This window comes from Radiomyces spectabilis (genome assembly GCF_025331425.1).
Source record: "Radiomyces spectabilis strain NRRL 2753 chromosome Unknown BYT42scaffold_18, whole genome shotgun sequence".
In the NCBI taxonomy this organism is placed as follows: Eukaryota; Fungi; Mucoromycota; class Mucoromycetes; order Mucorales; family Radiomycetaceae; genus Radiomyces; species Radiomyces spectabilis.
This window is the reverse complement of record NW_026251943.1, coordinates 44,516-64,549: the sequence shown is the minus strand read 5'-3', so window position 1 is coordinate 64,549 and position 20,034 is coordinate 44,516. Positions and strand designations below refer to the sequence as shown.

At 43.4% G+C, this 20,034-nt stretch overlaps 9 protein-coding genes across 9 annotated transcripts; 6 read left to right on the top strand and 3 right to left on the bottom strand.

Annotated features, from left to right (window-relative positions):
* Positions 1 to 590: 590 nt before the first annotated feature.
* BYT42DRAFT_596024 (ras-like protein family, member Ab) lies at positions 591 to 1,547 on the top strand (the record flags this gene model as incomplete). The annotated part of the gene is made up of 5 exons (XM_051570903.1): positions 591 to 689; positions 772 to 859; positions 1,022 to 1,131; positions 1,193 to 1,327; positions 1,392 to 1,547. The coding sequence occupies 5 exons, from the start codon at positions 591 to 593 to the stop codon at positions 1,545 to 1,547; spliced, it is 588 nt and encodes a 195-aa protein (XP_051418301.1).
* On the top strand, positions 1,258 to 2,089 carry BYT42DRAFT_156061 (uncharacterized protein). The gene is made up of 2 exons (XM_051562307.1): positions 1,258 to 1,327; positions 1,392 to 2,089. Exon 2 carries the CDS (start codon positions 1,566 to 1,568, stop codon positions 2,019 to 2,021), a length of 456 nt encoding a protein of 151 aa, XP_051418300.1. The 5' UTR covers positions 1,258 to 1,327; positions 1,392 to 1,565; the 3' UTR covers positions 2,022 to 2,089.
* A 758-nt stretch (positions 2,090 to 2,847) lies between these two features.
* Positions 2,848 to 3,583, top strand: BYT42DRAFT_589123 (50S ribosomal protein L14). Its single transcript, XM_051570331.1, has 2 exons — positions 2,848 to 3,054; positions 3,168 to 3,583. Exons 1-2 carry the CDS (start codon positions 2,955 to 2,957, stop codon positions 3,461 to 3,463), a joined length of 396 nt encoding a protein of 131 aa, XP_051418299.1. The 5' UTR covers positions 2,848 to 2,954; the 3' UTR covers positions 3,464 to 3,583.
* A 614-nt stretch (positions 3,584 to 4,197) lies between these two features.
* Positions 4,198 to 5,065, bottom strand: BYT42DRAFT_505790 (WD40-repeat-containing domain protein; the record flags this gene model as incomplete). The annotated part of the gene is made up of 3 exons (XM_051565049.1): positions 4,198 to 4,344; positions 4,410 to 4,488; positions 4,551 to 5,065. 3 exons carry the CDS (start codon positions 5,063 to 5,065, stop codon positions 4,198 to 4,200), a joined length of 741 nt encoding a protein of 246 aa, XP_051418298.1.
* Positions 5,066 to 6,475: 1,410 nt separating this feature from the next.
* On the top strand, positions 6,476 to 7,618 carry BYT42DRAFT_589120 (glyceraldehyde-3-phosphate dehydrogenase). The gene is made up of 2 exons (XM_051570330.1): positions 6,476 to 7,365; positions 7,458 to 7,618. The coding sequence occupies exons 1-2, from the start codon at positions 6,565 to 6,567 to the stop codon at positions 7,545 to 7,547; spliced, it is 891 nt and encodes a 296-aa protein (XP_051418297.1). The 5' UTR covers positions 6,476 to 6,564; the 3' UTR covers positions 7,548 to 7,618.
* Positions 7,619 to 7,914: 296 nt separating this feature from the next.
* BYT42DRAFT_505765 (uncharacterized protein) lies at positions 7,915 to 9,698 on the bottom strand (the record flags this gene model as incomplete). The annotated part of the gene is made up of 9 exons (XM_051565047.1): positions 7,915 to 7,968; positions 8,147 to 8,405; positions 8,460 to 8,557; positions 8,623 to 8,685; positions 8,803 to 9,003; positions 9,091 to 9,207; positions 9,272 to 9,415; positions 9,481 to 9,603; positions 9,657 to 9,698. Coding segments are annotated over 9 exons (1,101 nt in total), but the record flags the coding sequence as incomplete, so codon positions are not given.
* Positions 9,699 to 12,970: 3,272 nt separating this feature from the next.
* BYT42DRAFT_475955 (uncharacterized protein) lies at positions 12,971 to 13,333 on the bottom strand (the record flags this gene model as incomplete). The annotated part of the gene is made up of 1 exon (XM_051563621.1): positions 12,971 to 13,333. A coding segment is annotated over one exon (363 nt), but the record flags the coding sequence as incomplete, so codon positions are not given.
* Positions 13,334 to 16,296: 2,963 nt separating this feature from the next.
* BYT42DRAFT_589104 (P-loop containing nucleoside triphosphate hydrolase protein) lies at positions 16,297 to 19,210 on the top strand. Its single transcript, XM_051570329.1, has 8 exons — positions 16,297 to 16,776; positions 16,846 to 17,122; positions 17,199 to 17,366; positions 17,429 to 17,559; positions 17,628 to 17,753; positions 17,815 to 18,045; positions 18,129 to 18,368; positions 18,443 to 19,210. The coding sequence occupies exons 1-8, from the start codon at positions 16,402 to 16,404 to the stop codon at positions 18,755 to 18,757; spliced, it is 1,863 nt and encodes a 620-aa protein (XP_051418294.1). The 5' UTR covers positions 16,297 to 16,401; the 3' UTR covers positions 18,758 to 19,210.
* On the top strand, positions 19,211 to 20,032 carry BYT42DRAFT_589099 (50S ribosomal protein L30e-like protein). The gene is given in 4 exon segments (XM_051570328.1): positions 19,211 to 19,388; positions 19,470 to 19,783; positions 19,801 to 19,803; positions 19,857 to 20,032. 4 exon segments carry the CDS (start codon positions 19,238 to 19,240, stop codon positions 19,872 to 19,874), a joined length of 486 nt encoding a protein of 161 aa, XP_051418293.1. The 5' UTR covers positions 19,211 to 19,237; the 3' UTR covers positions 19,875 to 20,032.
* The last annotated feature ends 2 nt before the right edge of the window (positions 20,033 to 20,034 follow it).

Genomic DNA, 20,034 nt, shown 5'->3' with positions numbered 1-20,034 from the left:
AAGCGTTCTGATAACTGTACTCGAATAATTTTTGACCAAATATTCACTTGTTCAGAGGTGATGACACTTTTTGTCGCCATAAAATAAAACCACAACCACACGGAAACATAAAATAAATCAAGCTTTGAAAACTTTTTTGAAACCTGACGTCGGCGAAGCCATATGACAGCTGAAGGTTCACTGTATGATGGTCTTGATGGTCCATTTTATTCATCAGGTATCAAGATCGCATCTTGATAAAACTTAAAAAAATCGTTCTACTGATGGGGTGCTTTTTCTCCCAATAATTGAAAACGAAGAGGTGAAAGTGATATGAACAGTGAGATCATTAAATATTGCAGAATGTGTTTTGTAAAGGGTTTTGATTGCAGGATAGATTCAGCACGGTGACAGATTGTTTATAAATAAGCTTGTTGGGACCCATCTATTGAGTTCAAATCACCTGTGCAAAATGCTTCCCAGGCTGGTTTTTTTTTTAAAGTTGTGTAAGCATACGTATGGGCCCTTCTTTCTTTATCTTTTTTTTCTTCTTTTGCTTTTGTTCCTTCGAAAGACATACTCAGTTAGTTATTACATTGCGTTGTTTCATCATGTCTGATATTGTCAAAGTGAAAGCAGTCGTCATCGGTGATGGGGGATGTGGCAAAACTTCACTTCTTCGCCGATGGACTGATGACCAATTCACATCGGTAAACTTTTTTGACGTCGTTACATATTGCCATAGGCCCTCGTTTTACTTACATAGTTATACCTGTATCCATAATAACAAAGGAGTCGCCAATAAGTCTTTTCATCACATACATGAAACACATTGAAATAGATGGTTTCCGGCTAGACCTGACTTTGCAAGATACATCAGGTGAGACTATCTCTGCTTTATCTTTTTTTTCTTTTTCGAAACACAAAGTTATTACATTGTACATTTTGAGTGTCGCAGAAAAACGAGAAAAAGTTTAGAATTGCAGATAAAGGTAGCGAAAATGTTGATCACCGTAGTAACCGTACATCGTAACTCAAATAGGACAAGGTGTATATGATCGCATGCGCCCTTTAATTTACCCAGACACAGATGTGATACTCATTTGCTTTGCGGTTGATTTGCCGGATTCCTTGCATAATGCTTACGAAAAGGTAGTTAATGTGTTTTTGACAAGTGATCGGATGGCCTGACAATGGGTACTTGGTCACTTAGTGGTTATATGAGATCTTGCAGCATTGTCCCAATGTTCCGTATGTGCTGGTGGCATGTAAAGCAGATCTGCGGAACGATAAGCGCACACTTGACGATCTCCAACAAATCAGCAGGAAACCTGTCACTCGACAAGAGGTAAAAATAGCTTCGAGTACCCTCATCGTTCTTTATAAAAGCCGCACTACTGATAGTCTTGTAGGGCATGTTGATGGCTCGCGAAATGAAAGCCGCCGCTTATATTGAAACATCGTCCAAAGATAATACAGGCATGCAACAGCCATTGGATATTGTTTGCAGGCTTGCATTAGCTCGGCGACGACCCTATCAAACAAAAAAATGCTGTTACCTATTATAATGCGCATGACTCCTTGATATGATCATGCTTCAATGCTTTTGTGAGATGAAAACGGGAATTCTCGGTGGTCAGACGGTCAAACCGATCTGTTTCTTTATTCAATATTATATACTCGGACAACCCACTATGATACCGAGATTCATTCTTTGCCGTTTTATCGCTATGTACAGATATTGTATTATATTATATTTTTTTTTCCACTTTGTAGCTTTGTATATCACACTATGGATAAAGAAAACCCTATTCGGAAATTTGTTTTGCCTTCCTGTAAATTTGGACAAAGGCATTGGATTCTCTGGGCGCATTGAAGAATTTTGTTCGTTGTCTTGTTCGTCAGCAGATTCACCAGCTAGACGGGTCAAGGCAGTAGGTCTGGCTTGTCCCATGAATCCGGCAAGACCAATGGCGCGCTTCCTGGCAACCATGTTCTTTCAGGCGGCTCCGGTCAGAGCTCAACCTGTCACTGGTTTCTGACAATACTGCATTGTGGAACCTTACCACTGTGGGAATGTTGATATCGAACGCAACATTATCATCGGCTGGCAGCAAAAAAAAAAAAAAAAAGAAAAAAAAAAACAAGAATGTACCGTAACCAAGCCAGCTTGGAGCAATAAAATTGGGTGATCAGCTACTGTTGAATTGATGAGAAGTATCATAATATCAACCTTGATACACGTTTTTTAATTTTATTTTTGCTGGACATAGTCAATGTCATGAAATTATCAAGATTTCGCATAAAACTAATAGAATCCTGCCCTTTTCGGTGTTCATGCTTCTGGTATGATAATAAGTATTGTGTGCCCAATACGTCCAATGATGAAAGGCTCTCGAACAGCTTTAGAATTCCTGAGAGTGCTGAAATTTCGACAGTTCTGCTGAATTTATAGGCATAACAAGTGGAATCCACCAATTTGTTGATCTGGAAAAAATATTTCGACAGTATCCATTCGAATATTTGGGGAGAAGGAATTGATGATTACAATAAAATGGTCTAGGTGCTTGAATAAGTTAGTCGAGAGAAGACATTTGCTTCTTGCTCGTTTCGTTGGTTAAATTTTATGACCTTCCCATGAAACAAGCATTGTTGGCACGTTTGTTGGAAGCAATACATGATTACAATGGGATCAAAGCCTTTTTCGTTAGATTCGAGAAAATACTTGACCTTAGTAATCATCTAAATCAATACTATGGTCAGCAGATTCAATAGGTTTACAAACAGATGCAGCGGACTTTCATTTCCTCTCCATCCGTTCATGTCACTGCTTCAATCCAAATTTGGCAATTTCCTATTTCGAAAACGAATAGCAGTCACAATACGGTCCTCGCACTGCGGGCAAAGGTGGGATGTCTCGCCCTTGTTGTTTTTTCCCTATCAGCCAGGTTTCGCAAAAAAGATACTGAACGACCATGATCGGATTAAAAGGCACACTCAATGTCATTGATAATTCTGGTGCTACCATCGTCGAATGCATTCGTGTTATGAGCGGTGCTCGTTTCGCTAGAGCAGGTAAATGTCTTTCTTTCATTGAAAGGAGATGTCAAGCAGCAGACCGAGAACGATCCATTGATACTAATGTCTTGTTGCCTTTACTACCTTTTGTTCTTTCCCTCACTCAATAGGCGACGAGATCGTTTGTGTTGTTAAACGTGCTAGACCCATCAATCCCAGTTTAATTGGTACACAAGCTGCATCACAAAAGGTGAAAAAGGGTGATGTCAAACATGCTTTGGTCGTCCGCACAAAGAAAGAAATGTCGCGACCCGATGGTCGTTATATTCGATTCGACGATAACGCTTGTATCTTGCTGAACCAGAAGAAAGAACCTCTAGGCACTCGTGTGTTGGGTGTGGTGGCTGCTGAACTGAGGCAGAAGAACTGGATGAAGGCTGTATCACTTGCACCAAGAATCATCTAAACTTATAGAAGCAAACAATATCATTCACCCACTATAATGTGTGTATTAAATCATCATCCCCCTCCAAAAGAAAGAAGAATCACAAATTAAAGTCCTACTCCTTGACTTGCTATTTCTGGATATCCCTTGATTACAATCCAGTTTCTGTATGCATGTTTCGTATTTATTTCATAGAGAGACATTTCTGGGTAAACAATGGGCTTGGAAAAAAAAAATAAACTACCTCCTTCGTGCAGAATCGTTGCTCACAAATGCATGCGTGACAAAGCTGATAGTATTGTTATCCCAAACCGTAGCCAGTAAAGCTCCGTTTTTATACGAAGGTGCAAAGGCAATATGAAGCGGTTTCGTTCCTGACATGGGTGTGATTTCATAGCGGTTTTCGGCCGATGAATCGACGGCGGTTTGAGATCCTCGGATGTACCCACTGTAATGTCAAACACAATGGAAAAAGCCCCCGCGTTAGACCATGCCATGCAATTGATTGTCATATTAGATACTTACATGGGTAAAACAGTGCAATCTTCTCCCATTTTCAGAGGCGACATCTCCTTTAGTGCATATAGTCCAATCAATTCTGTGTTTTCGAAAGCAACAGCCAATCGTTGCCCAGTGGCGTCCAAAGAGATATCCTTGATCACCCCGTCCAATGGCACTTCTTCCTTATCTACCGTTGCTGTCGTAGCCGGAGCTGATAATACTTTGACATCCCACACTCCTAATGAAACATTTTTTTAGTGCCCATGGTTTCTTGCTTCCCAGACGACCGTCCCTGTATTACCGGCATTAATGGAGGGTCCTGATCGGTATAAGAGATGCACATCGGATTTGCCACGCATGGAGTAAAATAGACTTCGACTATCCGGGGCCCAGCACGCAGCCTACAATGGCGAAAGTAAGCCTATTTGTGACCAAATTCAGAAGTACGTTATTTAAAGTATTTTACCTGTACCCATAGTCCGGGCGGATTTGTGTAAGTGGTCGATGTCCAATGTTCCGTTTCCCAAATACGAATGGATCCAGTGCTATGAGATGTTGCAAAATCAACATACCAGACTGCATCATCTACTTGCCATGATCCACTTACGAGGTGGCGACATAAAGCCAATCACCGTCAGGACTCCAACGAACAAGTAAATTGCCTTTGCCGTATCGCTTCAATGGCGTGCCCGTTAATGTAAGCGTGTCATAGATCATGAGAGTGCTGTTGTTCGCGGATACAGCTGCCAATAAATGGCTGCCTGGAGAAGGATCCCATGTCAAGGAAGCAATGTGTTCGTGGCCATCGGTACGCAAGTATTTCATCCAAGCATTCGGGTGATATCGCATGGTCGACGATGAAGCCGATTTGATCTGTACACCTTTTTGTGGACTTTGCAACGGGGCGGACTCAGCCGTAAAATTCCACACGCATACACCATAGCGACAACCGACGGCCAGGGTACCGCCTGCTTTTGGTTTCCACGCTAACGCGGTGATGTCGATCATAAACTTATGCTTCAATACTTTGCATGTCCACTGAGATTTTTCTCTTTCGTAAATGTATACATCGTGATTTCTGTTCGCGATCGCTAAAATTTCTTTGTGGGGGTGCCAAGCCATGCAGGGGATAGCAGCAGGTGTGGCATTGAAAAGGTGATGCTCGGTAGGTAACGGATGGTTTCGTAAAAAGTGATCGTTCACCGTATCGTAGATGATTTTTCCGACTTTATAAAATGGACTGTCGGCATCATACAAGTTGGAAAGGGTGAGCACCAAATAGTGTACGACGTATGCAGGACAAAATAATATTTTTACCTTTCTTCAATGAGGGGACGACTAGAAGAATATCGAGAAGGTTTAGAAGGACATCGTCCATAAAATCACAACTTAGGCTTCACTTACTTGATTTCCCACTGCAACTGCCACTGTTCGATCAAAGGTCGGGCTATCTTGCACAGGAGCTGCTCTGCAGCATTGAACCCCACATGATCTGGGTTACGTCCCTCCATTGGTTTAAACTGAATGGAAGGATATATCGGAAGCTGAATAATAACCGTCATGCGTGAGAATGTAATTGAATCGCCATGCTAAAGTTCGAAAGAATTACCTCTCTCTGGGTAATTTCCTGTAAAGCGGCATCATTGCCATCGGTTGCGCAAACTGTGACATAATTCAGCAGCAGTTAGATTGATAGTGACTGATAAGGTAATTGAATAAAAAAAGCATACTGAGCGTCGTTCCGATCTCGGCAATGGTAGCCTGGGACTTGTGTGGGGGTGTAAAAAGCGACGGCATGAGTCAAAGCAGCCTTACTTTGTATATTGAACGCGTTCAGTTTGCTGCAATCTCCTGTTCGATCAGACTGGAGTGCGTTCGCAGTCACAGTGACGCTGGCTTGAAATTTTTTCCTCGATTCCCGGTTCACTTTCAGCCGCAAAAACAGATTAAAGAAACCATGCGCGCGATGCTCCGCGAGGTTTTTTTTTTTTTTTTTTTCAGGGTTTAAAAATAATGTGGATAGCAGTCCCATGCAATTTGACACAATGCTTATCAGCTCATCTCACTTTATTTATCACAACAGAATATACCATATTTAACATATAAATTTTTTATATATTGAGGCCACGAATGCTCAGAATTACTATGCTTGAACCTAAACTAGTCTGGACCTGCTAGACTTTTTTTGGCAACTGGGAAAAAGTTATATTTTTTCTTCTACTACGGTAAAACATTCTAAAGTGATAATGTTGTGCATAAATTTGACACCATCATGACACGTCAATGCAAATCCGAGCTGGAAAAATTCAGACACAAAAATTATACTCCTAACCCATGCAATTCCAACCCAAGTTTATAAAAGAGCACACTTCTCAGGGTTTCATTGTTTTTTTTCTTATTCCTCCTCAGAAAAAGAGAATTATTCATAATGGTCAAAGTTGGTATTAACGGGTAAGTGCATTGATTTTTTTCTCAGAGTTCAAGTGGTGTTCGGGACCGTGCTGACTCTTTTTTATCTTTGCAGTTTCGGTCGTATTGGCCGCATTGTCCTTCGCATTGCTCTCAAGAACAAGGACGTTCAGGTCGTTTCCGTGAACGATCCTTTCATTCCTTTGGACTACATGGTCTACATGCTCAAGTACGACTCCACCCACGGTCGTTTCGATGGTACCGTTGAAGCCAAGGGCGGCAAGCTTGTCGTGAATGGCAAGCCCATCTCTGTTCACACTGAACGTGACCCCACCAACATCCCTTGGTCCCAGGATGGTGCCGAGTACATCATTGAATCCACTGGCGTTTTCACCACCAAGGAAAAGGCTGAGGCTCACTTGAAGGGTGGCGCCAAGAAGGTTATCATCACCGCTCCTTCCGCTGATGCCCCCATGTTCGTCTGCGGTGTCAACTTGGATGCTTACAAGTCCGAATACAAGATCATCTCGAACGCTTCCTGCACAACCAATTGTTTGGCTCCTCTTGCCAAGGTTCTCGATGACAAGTTTACCATCGTTGAAGGTTTGATGACTACTGTTCACGCTACCACTGCCACTCAGAAGACCGTCGATGGTCCTTCCGGCAAGGACTGGCGTGCTGGTCGTGGTGCTGGTGCCAACATCATCCCAGCTACCACTGGTGCTGCCAAGGCTGTCGGCAAGGTCATTCCTCACTTGAATGGCAAGTTGACCGGTATGTCCTTCCGTGTTCCCAACCCCGATGTTTCCGTCGTCGATTTGACTGCCCGTATCGAGAAGGGTGCTTCCTATGATGACATCAAGGCCGCTATGAAGGCTGCTTCCGAGGGTGAAATGAAGGGTATCCTTGGTTACACTGAAGATGAAGTCGTCTCCACCGATTTCCTTGGCGACTGCCACTCTTCCATCTTTGATGCCAAGGCTGGTATTTCGCTCAACCCCAACTTTGTCAAGGTAAGGCTCTGATTTGGATGGATTTCACTTTGTGAAACAAATTTTATGCATGGGGTGTAACTGAACCATTGTTTTTGATTTTTTTGTTGTAGTTGATCTCTTGGTATGATAACGAATATGGTTATTCTTGCCGTGTCGTCGACTTGCTCGTCCATGCCGCAAAGGTCGATGGTGCTATGTAAAAAGTAAAAAATAAGAACACCATATGATGTATATATGACTTCACATCGAGTCGAAAATAAAGTGCTGTATAATGTTTATGTAACAAAAAAAAAGACCCTACGGAATTTTAAAAAGTTATGCCTCTGCAAACAGGTCTCGAAGCGACAAGACATTTCGCTCTCTGCCGTCATGGTAACATGCCAAGAGAGGCTTCTCCCATAGAATCAACGAACTTGATCAACAGTCATCTGTGTATGGAAAACGCACATTTTAGAGATGAACTTATTTAATCTAATGCTCCCTTCTCATTGCTTTGGTTTGTGAGAAACATATGGGATATTGGGACATTGGGAAAGTGGGAAATGGGAAAAATGATTGTTAGACTTTTTATGGGTGAGGTGGCCGTTGACTGTCGATCAATTCCTGCATGCGCTGCTGAGACTAGTTGCCAAGTGACGAAAAATCATTGGGTAAGTAACACAGCGACAGAATTTTGTTTGGGAGAGGAAGTTACCTTTGTTGTTAAATAGTGGAACACGGCTTCTTTGACCCAATCTTGTTTGTAAAAGTCCGATTGTCGCATTTCTTCCAGGTTGGCTTTGTTGTCGCCCAAGATCACTTCCAAATCTCTAGCTTGACTGGCCATCCATTTGTTGATAAAGTCCACTGGATTCTCAGAGAACTGCAGCAGGAAATCACGTTTGATCTTTGAATTATTGATACTCTGCACACACTGAAGGATCTTGTCATCTAATCCTGAGACGTCCTTTTGCATTTGGGAAGAAGCGATGACTTCCATCATCTTCTGTCGCAAAGGGCTGTCTTGTTCCACTTCGATATCGAATGCATTGGATGATTGATGTAATGGTTTATCCACTCTACCGAATAGAAAATGAGTACTGATACCTGATAAAAAGTACACGCAAACTCACCGAATGGTGTATGGGATGACAATCGGGTCAGGTCTCGCCAGATGACGGTTAATGAGATCTGGAAGCTGCGAAAAATGGATTTGGGGAGCTCCAAAAATCTACCGCACATTATTCCATGTGAATCACTTTGGAATTGAAAGAAGTAAATTGCACATCAACTTACCTGCATCAACCGTTGGTCACAGTGAATAATGCGCTTGTCTTCTGCGTCTTGTAATTTATGATGCTGTTAAATTCATGTTAGCCAAAGGTTTTCTTCAATATTGATGATGACAGCAAGGGCCGATGAAACGAAAATGCGTATCTGCCTTTTCAACTCTTGAAATCCATCTCTTTTGATTACCTTGACATAATCCCAGATAGCCATGACAATGTTGGGTTTGATATCTTGTTTCATATCAAGTAGGGACGCAAGCGCGGGCGCTAGTTTGAAGGTTGGTGGGTTGTAGTCGAGCTCAAGGATAATACGCGCTTTCACGCTAGTGTCGCCTTTTCTTTTGATTTCAATGCCATCATGATCAGCGTTGCCTGGTTGTTTGTGCCACTGTGATTTTCGTTAATACATGCTTTGATTTCCTTCGCTTTTTCCATATTTTCTCTATCAATATGGAGGTCGAAAAAAAGGGCCTACCTCAATGACATTTCCTTCTGGATATACAGCAGGGTCTCGTTCCAGGTCGACCACAATAGAGCGAAAGAAAGATGTAAATTTCGGTGTCGGTAGGCTTTGATTTGTCGAATTCGCTGACTGTATAATAACATTGAATCATGAAAAACGTGTTTGGGAGAGAATGCACGATATAATGGCTTACGTCCAATAATGTGCCTTCGATCTTCAATGTCCAGGAAGGAGCTTGACCATTGGTGAGGTCAAACGACTCGCCGCCATTCTCATTGCTTAGACCCGACTGATCTGACGATGTGTTGGAGACGAATACGCGTAAAGTTCTTCGCAACTATTTACAAGAGTCCCTTGAGTATACTTTCCATATGAAGTAACACAAATCGATAAAGTAGTTACCTTGGTAGGTTTCCCTAATGCTTCTTGAATATCTAGGCGTTTTCTCAGAATGGTGGCGTCCAAAGACTTTTCGAATTCTGTCAGCTCCATGTACAGTTTGGACTCCGGCACAAAAGCTTCAATCTAACGGTCAACGCGGTTAACAAAAAATCGTCCAACGTTGTGTTTTCAATTACCTTGGGAGGCATATTGCGATCGGTAGGGCGTTTTTTCCTAAAACAACAATATAAGATGGGTGGCAATGGATAACGCAAATTGGCGACAGTGCTACAAACTTGAAGTGTTTGGCCAGGGATTCCGTGTCATGCGATCGTTTTCTGAATTGTGCTGCCTGATTCGCCATAGCTTGTTGCTGTGATAGCATAGCTTGCGGATTCATAGCACCAGGATGAGGTGGAAACGGCGAATGTTGCATTGATGATTAGTGAATCTTATCAAACGAATGGAGAGTCTCTTTTTTACGGGCACAGAGACCACCCAGCAAGAGACAGGGGCGGGGATCAAAATTCAGTGTTAATGAAATATCAAGTCACAAAGGGGTTCCTGCACTCTCATGGACCCGCCCGTGGCAGACCTCCATTAAAGAATAGGTGAATATCATTAGGGTATTACGAGGATAGTTTATTTATCATGGGTCAAAAAAAGGAGTAGCCTACAACATTGATAGTTATTGTTTGATAGGTCTTCTTTATATTCCAATCAATAATTCAGCAGTTGCCCCCTTATACCCATTGTGGCAGAAATCCCTCTTCGCCCATGACTTGCCACCAGCAGCGTGGGCTGTTGTCTTGCAACAGTGACCACTTCCACTCCAAATAGAGGACCAGCCAATATGACTGGAAGGCTCATTGGTCTTCCTCGCTAAGAACGCAGGTGCATACTGCCATGAAGTCTAAGGGTCTCCACAATGCACGACCCAGAATTTTTACCGTATCGTAATTTTTATTTATTTATTTTACCAGCAACGTCTCACAATTATCTGATTGGATAATGAGCCACGCGAAGAATTTCGCTGTGGTCAAGCATTTAAGAGTTCAGCGTACGCTTTGAGGCCTAAACCTGTGGTTGAAAGTCTTGTCCCTGGGAGCATCCAAATCTTAAACTGTCAGAGTTGTAAACGAGGTTGTTATTCTATGGTATTCAACTTTGATTGCGCTCTCTCACCAGATGGCCTCGTTATAGGACCATCTTCTCGATGATTTGCTGCCGGTACCTGGCTATGAGGCCCAAAATATGTTAGTAGCTGGAAACGATTATCCCGATTATCCAGGAAACTCGGCTTCAGTTGCTGCTGCCAGCTTCCCATACAATTGCTCGTATCTTTGTGAAAGCTATAAATTTAAAGCCAAATAGACATCAGGTATGCAAATGAAGATGTCTTCATACCTATCGGCCAATTCTGGATCAGTCAAGCCGCTTTAGATATACTACCTCTCCATGTAATGCAAGACAGGCTCCGTATCATTTATATCAGACCACTGCTGAAACGATTTCCCAAGAAGTTGGGAAGAGTTCGAATTCTCTGCTTGCATCAGCGCCACTTCTCCACAGAACACAACGACAAAGACCTGTAAATTTCTTGCGAATAACCGACGATTTGGCAACAATGGTGATAAGGAAGGATTTTTGCCAGTGACTTTCCTAAACGTGTTTTTCGCGGCATTCATGCATACAATAGCAAAATTGGTCTCTCGGCAGTCCCCAGGGTTCGACTGAATTGAACTTTAAAATTGCGGCAAGTGTTGTATATTTTAATTTCTTTCCTTACAGCTAACTTCTATGTGAAATCAATATAGACTATAGTACTGAAACACATGCTGCGGCCCGAGGGCGAAATGTTACGCGTTTGCTTCAATTCATCATAACGAATGCAAGCCTCATGGAGCAGCATATAATGGTATTGCTCTTTAACCAAGGACCCAGGAAGCCTCATTCAAGTGAACGGATGTTCTCATGTGCGATCAACATTAGGACGCCTCTGAACAAAACCACCTTACTGTACTGAAACCAAACATTCTGGAGTACCACTGCGATTTCACTGAACCAGTCTATCCAAGAGCTGGAATTGGCGTCCATCAATTTCGAAAAATCCTCCATGAGTGCTACGTTACATACGCTCGAAACCGTCTCTTTTCAGCCGATCTCTGGCCCAAGCGTGACTGCAGTACAACAGAAAGTGGCAGGTTCTGATGAACATGTGGATAAGGAACAGAAGACTGCAAGGCTCAGAAGATCAGTCATTATTCATGGCGGCCGCCATCGTTGGAAGCAAGCTGAAAGAAATGCCGAAAACTGACGCAAATGAAGTTACTGCGCACGAACGAAATGGATTATCAACTAACCTTATGAGCCTCACTGACGTCGCAGACAATGGGCACCGATTGCTATAGACATGGCGGTTCAGTGGAGTGATTTGAACAAGACAATACTACATAAAGGATCAACAAGTATTGCTAGCGATATATGGCTGTGATACCGCCTTCGATAAATCATAGAATTCAATTTATATACAGCTTTGTCATTTGTTCCGAAAACATTTGCGATAAAAGAGGGATCTCATTCCTTGAAACACGTTCCACCCCACGGAAAGCGAGAAGCGTTAGCATCGATTCTTAAACGATCATTGTTTCTATCTTTGTACTTGTGACTTCCAAAAACTGCAGAAAGCAAAGAAAGCGCTTTAAGGTTTTGCAGGAGAACACCGTATCAAGATCTTTTTATTTTTTTCAGCAGCTAAAAGTTTATTTCGCACTTGCACAAGCATTTGGGTAAAAATTGAACTAAAAACGCGTATACACAATATAATAGGGGTATTTCACCAAATCCAACCGTGCAGAGACAAGACTGGCTAGAAAATTTCAACACAGTATCGTCATTAAACTGGTGCATTACATCCCTTGAGTATGACTCTAATATCGATATAACGATGGTGACGGTGATGCTGTTTAATTGTTGTCAAGGCGTAAGGCAACGTAGAATTGGTTATCTATACAAGCGGTTGTTCTTCCTCCTCATAAGGATTTTCATCCCAGTATTCATCAGTGATTCTGTTGTACCACCTTTTCCTACCTTTGTCCAACCATTGGCATCGTACTGCACATTTTCGTCAGGTGTAGAGGACGACGAAGATGATGATGACGATGACAACGACGGTGATGATTACTGCTGCTGCGACTGTGGCCGGGATGAATGATATGCCGCCAAAAGTTTCTCAGAGATGCCTGTGGGAATATAGCCGTAAAGGCTCGGAGGCTTGCGCCACTTCATTGCTGGTTCTGGAGGGGAGTATGTCGTGTCTTTTTGCATAGCCGTGTGCGTCGAGGGCAAAGCTGCTTTCCCTCCTTACTCCTAGTTCATGTTTCTTTGTCAATGACTTCATGATGTGATCGCTTGCTTCAGCTCTCTCGCGCCACGACAACAGGTCACGCACGGTTTCCAGTAGATCAGGTAACTCTGCGAGTGTAGACGGAAGTGCCAAGTTGTACTTTTCTAGGGCCACATATAGCCCATTGTTGGCCAAGTTAATTGAACAAATGTTACCGCATGAACCGGCCGATTGGAACTGCCATGCTGTGCAGCCCACCAAGTCGTTGTCACTACATAGCTCTAGCATATAATCTAAGTCGTCCTTGCTCTCGCGGTTCAATTTGGCCTTGTCTGTCATGGCTTTATCTGCATCATCCAATCTCGCCATCTCTCCGCTGCACCAATCGTATTCTTTTCCGTTGCGATCCAAAAGAAACCGAACATCAATTTTGAACCCCACGACATTTTTCGCCTCAGGATATTGTTCCACTTTTCGTTGGGTGGTGTACGCATACGTGGACTCGCTGGTTTTGATTCGAATGTTGCTTCCTTGAAAGAGTAATCGGAAAAGAGGGAGCCATATGTTTCCGAGGTAGTCATACTCCGTGACGTCGCTCGTTGTTTGCTTTTCTAGCAAATATGGCTGATGATTCAGTGAACCAAGGATAGTTTCCAGCATTATTAGCGGTGTGAACATATCCTTGTCGTCAAAGTATTTGGGATACACCTGGTAAAGGTATTTCAAACCAGACTGGATTCTACGTGTGACTTTGGTTTCGTGGCAGACAATTTTCCAGGTGCTGACAAGGGAGGAAGGGAGAACAACGCCATCGAGAGGATACTTCGCCAGGTATTCTTTTTTCATCGACGTCCAAACGTCGGCAGGAAATAGCAGCCGTTGCGAATATATGGATTCGTCAGAGAGGTCCAGAATCGACGATAATCCGTTTGTCATTACTTTTCGCTCGTGTGCTGAAACTTCAACACCTGCGTCCAATTTTTCTACAATCTTTTAAGCTTTGTGTTTGATAGTGGCGGCTGCCATAGAATCCACGGACAGTGACTGATCGACCGAGCTTTTTTTTTTTTGGAGCAGTCTTCTGTTTCTTATCCACATGCTCGTCAGAATCTGCCACTTTCTGTTGTACCGCAGTCACGCTTGGGCCAGAGATCGGCTGAAAAGAGACGGTTTCAAGCGTATGTGACGCAGCAATCATCCAAGATTTTTTGAGATTGATGGACGCCAACGCCATCTCTGGGATAGACTGGTTCGTTGAAATCGCAGTGGTACTCCAGAATGTCTGGTTTTCGGAGCTTTGTTGATTTTTGGCCAGGCTATGGAGCATGAGTTTCAAACCACGTTGAATCTCTTGGTGCTTTGGGAAGGCATCCTTTAAAAGAGCCACATCCTTTCGTAATTTCGCATGAGCAAGGCGCTTGAGTAAGGCCACCTCGTAAGCTGTTCCATTCCATGCCGCAGCAGGTGTTATCTCCAGTACGATGGGCCGCGACAATCGTAGGACGCCTATGCGCAGCACTCGCCGAACGCGCTCTTCCGCTCGTATTTGGCGTTGCACGGCCTCTCCCTTGCACACAATAGGCGGTGAAGGTAATCACCTCTTGCAATTCCGGAACTTGTTCCCGAAGCAGGTAATATCGTCGCATTGCTGTTTGCAAGCGCGAGATCAATACCTCTATCGGACAGTGTTTCCGGGATCAAGAGAAACAATACCTGTAAAGCCATAATGAAGAACTCCATCTTCGCCTTCAGCTGGGACAGCTTGTGGATAAGCAATCAAAAGGTCGCCCAGAAAATTAGTGCTTAAATAATGACTGGTTCACGAGGCTTTTGTCTACGAGGACAAGTTGCGCAGGTCTTGTAATCGCGCTTGCGGTCGTGCGATTTGGAATCTTGTTCTCACGGTAATTGATGCAGCATTGGAAGAAGTTGTAGTCGCAAATTTACGTTCAGTTTGCAATGAAGTATCAGCATTGGACTGTGGATGATTGGAAACGTGTGGTGTTTAGTGACGAAACTAAAATCAATCGTTTAGATTCTGTTGGGAAGCATTGGACTTGGGTGAAGATAAAAGGGGAGGGCCTTGATAAGAAGGCACAACCATATTTTTCTTCGTTTTACTGAGTACCGGGATAACGTAAGCCGCCGCTGTGTCAGATTTCCTGTAAGTGAAAATTGGTAAATTCCTGCTCTTGCTGTCTGTCTTTTGCCAACTATGTCATGCAAATTCGCGCTCACACTCTGACAGACATAACTTGTCGGTTCCTGAATTTCCATGATCCTTTTCCCCGCTTCCCTTATTTGCGGTCTTTCAGCGAAGTTCGACCGTACGAAATTCAGAAATCAGTTCTCGTACTCGGCACTTACGCGTGCGTTATTTTATATAATCAAGCCGTACACATACAGAAGTCTCCCTTGCTGTATACCTCTTCTTTTTCTTCCATTTATATTAGTTTTCACCGTTTCAGCTGCGCTCAATAATGTGAATAATCTGGCGGTAGATCAAAAACTAAGTCCCAGTAAACCGTGAATACCTATTACGATTCTTGTGTAAGCAAATCGGAGTTTACCTTCGTGTTCGTTGACTTCCGCCCATCCATCACTAATAGAAGTAACGTGATTTTCCCTCTTGACAAATGATAATGGATTGTTGAGATGATCATAGGGATTTATCACATGCCTCCTCTGATACATCATGGTGGTTACCAAAACTTGAAGCGGGAAGTTGTTCGCCTCCACATTACAGCGAATAAGAGCAGCCTTTAGTTAAGGGGTGGAACAGGGCCAACATCCGACCATTCACCGCGAACGACTACGCCACGAATACCGCAAGCTGTATATGTACATTCCCTGCGTTTGTCCACATTCGCTTCTTGTACTGCAAGCATTTCGTTGCTCAAAGCGGGGTGGACATATAGAAACCTGGTCAATTCTTTGCTTTGCGTCAGCCCAACTCGTTTGCAGGCAAGAAAAAAAAACAAAAAAACGAAAGCTCAACAATTTCACTCACCTCTGTTGCATATCTGAGAATGTATTCCGTCTCCCGGAGCTAATCTGTCCGTTGTTGCATAATATGACATCGAAGCTTTAGGGTTCTTCGTATACAAGCGAATAGCTATGACAACCATTTGTTTGGCATGGCATTGGCAATTGCAGTTTTTCTTTCTGTGCTCAAACCATGGAGGTTGTTGTACAAAATGTACAAATGGGGAAATCCGCGCTACCTTTTTGAGCGATTTCTTCCTTCGGCATGTGAAGTCATTTGCATGACACGAATGTAGGCCACGTTTAACTTAGCTTGGGAGATGACAATGGTATATAGGATACCACGAGGTTGATCGAAAACGTACAGAAAGTGAAAGTGCCAAAATTTTGGGAGACGGGTCTGTGCTGATAAGCAATGCAATGCGGACAGAACTCTGTGATTGGTCGAATCGGAAGGACTTGCTTTTCGATTTCCAAAGAACCCCCAATTTCCGCACTTCCCAAAACCGAACTGTTTTCCCCAGCTGACTCTCTTTGCTGAACCCACTTTCTCTGTGTTTTCTCATTTTTATTTCTTTATAATACTGTTTCTCACGCCCACCATCTGTAGGATGAGATCCCAATCATACCAGCTTTATTTATTGCATTCACAGCTGAAGCGACGTTCTTGTACGCTCGCTCGTTTGCCTTGTTCAAGCACTGTGCAGCTCTACAACAGACAAGTACACACACAATGCAAGGCAGCTCTACACAGATGGAACAATTCCCTTCTATGGCAAGGCCCAGTGGCAACAACGGCAACCATGTCCCAGTGGAAGTCTGCGAATTTCGCACGATGCTATCACAGTATAGACTACAGAGCGGGAGGTTTAGGCGGTGGGGATAATCTTAGAGGAGCAGCCAGCATTGGTGCTCCAGGAGGCCCCGCAGGTCCATCCGATCAAGCTGTTCCCACAGATGCCGCATACTTGAGCGACCCTCGCACGGTATTGATATTTTCCTTGAAAAGCCAAATGGTGGGGTAGCAGAAAAAGCTGAGAAATGGTAATTCGTAGATTGTCAAACATTTGAACGACTATGTCATTGGTCAAGAACACGCCAAAAAGATTCTCGCCGTCGCCATTTTCAATCACTATAACCGTGTGCGTGCCAATCTGAGTAGACAGCAGCAAAGAAAGCAACAGAGGGAAGGATATCCGGAGGCAGGTGAAGAACGTCATCACACTGAACATCACCATCCAACATTGCCACAAGAATATTATCCCTCCAATAACAGCCCTATTCAAGGAGTTGGTAACGACTTGGTTCCTGCAGAAAGATTGCTGGTATATGGTAAGCGTTTATTGGCGGAAGTACAAGGTGACGACTGCGCAGGGTGCTGATAGTCTTTTTTTTTTTACCGTTTTAGGATCCCAACGTCGGGCGTGGTTGAATCCACCAACGCAAGCAAGCGGCAGTACCCGGCCTTCCAGCGATCCTGTCCATGCACCACCACCGTTTACACTTCAAGAACCCTATGATGATCTGCCAGTTCATGACAAATCCAATGTGCTTCTCATTGGACCTACGGGTTCAGGTAAGTTTGTCAAGAGCCTTTGTTACCACAACTGGCCTGTTATTAATGATATGTGACTCTAGGCAAAACACTGCTAGCCAAGACTTTGGCGCATATATTGCAAGTACCCTTTTCAATGTCGGATGCCACACCATTCACTCAGGCTGGTTATGTTGGTGAAGATGTAGAACTCGTTATTCAACGGTTATTGCAGGTAATTTTCCGGCGATCTTTATTGGCGAGCGCAAGAACGGCAAAATTAAAGTGGTATTGTATACGTAGGCTTGCGATTACGATGTGAAGAAAGCGGAAACAGGCATTGTATTTATCGATGAGATTGACAAGATCTCACGACGATCGGATTCCTTGTCAGCGTCTCGTGACGTATCCGGTGAAGGCGTACAACAGGTATGACTTACACGATCGTGTTTATATCAGTAGCTCCTTGTCTGACAAGATGTTGTTACAGTCATTACTGAGGATGCTCGAAGGCACAGTGATCAACATTACTGATAAATCCGGCGGTGGCAGCGGGCAAAACAAACGGGGCGGTGTTCCTGGTGGAGGAGCACTTGGTGGAGGCGCCGGTGGTAGCGGCAAAGGCGAGACGTATGCTGTAGATACCAGTAATATCTTATTTATATTGAGTGGGGCTTTCATTGGCTTGGAAAAAACAGTATCGGATCGTCTTGCCAAAGGGGTAAGTAACCATAGACAAAAAAAAGCTCTTCCCTGATCATTTATCCGTCCTCTCGGCTAATCAATACCATGTTTGATCTGCAGTCCATGGGTTTCGATGCCACGCTAAGGTCAAGCAACGATAAAGACGATGATGACACGCACGTGTTAAGCATGGTAGAACCGATCGATTTGGTAAAATATGGCCTGATTCCGGAATTTGTCGGCCGACTTCCGGTGTTGGCTTCCGTGAAGAACTTGGATGTCGATGATCTTGTTCGTGTTTTGACGGAACCGAAAAACTCTTTACTAAAACAATACGAGAGCCTTTTCGGTCTCAGTCAGGTAAAGTTTGAATCTCTTGATATACACGTAATCTTGGTAATCCTAGATATTAACAATTTTTTTCCTGCGGCTAGATTGAATTGTGCCTTAGCAAAAATGCCTTGCGAGAAATTGCCAAGCTGGCCCTGGAAAAGAAGACAGGAGCTCGTGGATTGCGTCGCATCATGGAGAACTTGCTTTTGGATCCCATGTATGACGCTCCCGGTACACCTATTACCCAAGTTGTGATTGACAGCAAAGTGGTTTCTAAGAAGAAAGCACCGATTTACCTTCGTCAAGACCAACAGGGCCTTGCCGAGAAAATCATTGCCGAGGACGATGGTACTTCCGATGCGTCGTCTTCTCTTGATCAAGATATGGCCGAACATCAGCAGATGACGCATATTTAATGACATCGACATTTCCCAATTTACGAAATTTCTTGTATTATATCTTGTCTTTATCTTTTTTTCCTTACATATTTTTCGTCTTCCTCCTACATATCGCGGGTGTGCGTGTCTGTGGGCAATCTTCAGTCCTCGGTCAAGGCAAGTGCTACTAGGATCCTTTAACTCCTTGCTTATACACACTTTTTCCACTTCCTGTCTGTTATCCCCCCCCCCTTCTCTCTATCTCTTTTTTTCTTCAATTATGTCACTTATTCATCTGAAAAAAAGCGTTATCCCCATATGACTTTCTTCTGATACTTTTTTTTTTGAGTCTTTTGATTGATGCGTCGTTGTGGAATAAATTTCCCGAAAATATAACCCACTCGAAACTTGAATGGGTGGCTTTTCGTGACTCGCTTTCAGGGATACTGAAAAGTTTCCCAAACGGCTATTCAAAGTGGCCTTTTTTTTCAGAATCACCTAAAAAAGTCGTTTCCCGTCATGGCTAAAGAAAGAAAGGAAAAGAAGGAAAAGAAGGTCAAGTCGACTGATAGCGATTCCACCGAGCAGGTTGCTCGCTTCGCTTCTCCCATTGCTCATCCCATGGCTGAAAGCAAGCTCAACAAGAAGCTTTTGAAGACCGTGAAGAAAGGTAATTTCGGCAGCTACAGGCTCCTTTTTGGATCAGGAGTACGACGGTGTCTAATCGATCGATGTTTATTTTATCCTATAGCCAGCAAAGCCAAGCATGTGTGCCGTGGTGTCAAGGAAGTCAGCAAGAGCCTTCGTAAAGGCAGCAAGGGCCTTGTTATCATTGCTGGTGATATTTCTCCCATTGACGTTATTGCTCACATGCCCGTCTTGTGTGAGGACCACAGTGTTCCCTACGTGTTCGTACCGTCTCGAGAAGAATTGGGCGAAGCAAGCTCAACAAAGCGACCTACATCAGTGGCCATGATTGTGGTTGGTGGCAAACAAAACGACGCCAAAGCAGCAGAAGACTACAAGGAAATGTATGACGAATGCTTTGCTCAGGCAAAGAAGCTGGTAAGTGATCTTTTTGCAAAGCGAGAGTAACGTCACAATGCAGGTACTAAATGTTTTGTATTTTATATAGAATGAAAGTTTGGTTTACTAAATCCGACTCGTGTAAAAAAAAAAAAAAGACAAGAAACGATAACGACGATATGAAATAGTGTTATCGTATTGTTTGTACATCCAACATCCTTTTTGTTTATCTACTTGAAGCCTTTTATGGCAATAGAAGAAGCAGAATCATCATAATAACACGCTTTTTT

Excerpts from the sequence above, each read along its gene's own strand:
- BYT42DRAFT_156061 (XM_051562307.1), top strand. The coding sequence starts at position 1,566 with ATGATCATGCTTCAATGCTTTTGTGAGATGAAAACGGGAATTCTCGGT.
- BYT42DRAFT_589120 (XM_051570330.1), top strand. The coding sequence starts at position 6,565 with ATGGTCTACATGCTCAAGTACGACTCCACCCACGGTCGTTTCGATGGT. Across the intron at positions 7,366-7,457 it reads TCAACCCCAACTTTGTCAAG|TTGATCTCTTGGTATGATAA; the intron begins GTAAGGCTCTGA and ends TTTTTGTTGTAG.
- BYT42DRAFT_589104 (XM_051570329.1), top strand. The coding sequence starts at position 16,402 with ATGAGATCCCAATCATACCAGCTTTATTTATTGCATTCACAGCTGAAG. Across the intron at positions 17,560-17,627 it reads TTATTCAACGGTTATTGCAG|GCTTGCGATTACGATGTGAA; the intron begins GTAATTTTCCGG and ends TTGTATACGTAG. Across the intron at positions 18,046-18,128 it reads CGGATCGTCTTGCCAAAGGG|TCCATGGGTTTCGATGCCAC; the intron begins GTAAGTAACCAT and ends TTTGATCTGCAG.
- BYT42DRAFT_589123 (XM_051570331.1), top strand. The coding sequence starts at position 2,955 with ATGATCGGATTAAAAGGCACACTCAATGTCATTGATAATTCTGGTGCT. Across the intron at positions 3,055-3,167 it reads TGCTCGTTTCGCTAGAGCAG|GCGACGAGATCGTTTGTGTT; the intron begins GTAAATGTCTTT and ends CTCACTCAATAG.
- BYT42DRAFT_589099 (XM_051570328.1), top strand. The coding sequence starts at position 19,238 with ATGGCTAAAGAAAGAAAGGAAAAGAAGGAAAAGAAGGTCAAGTCGACT. Across the intron at positions 19,389-19,469 it reads TTTGAAGACCGTGAAGAAAG|CCAGCAAAGCCAAGCATGTG; the intron begins GTAATTTCGGCA and ends TTTATCCTATAG.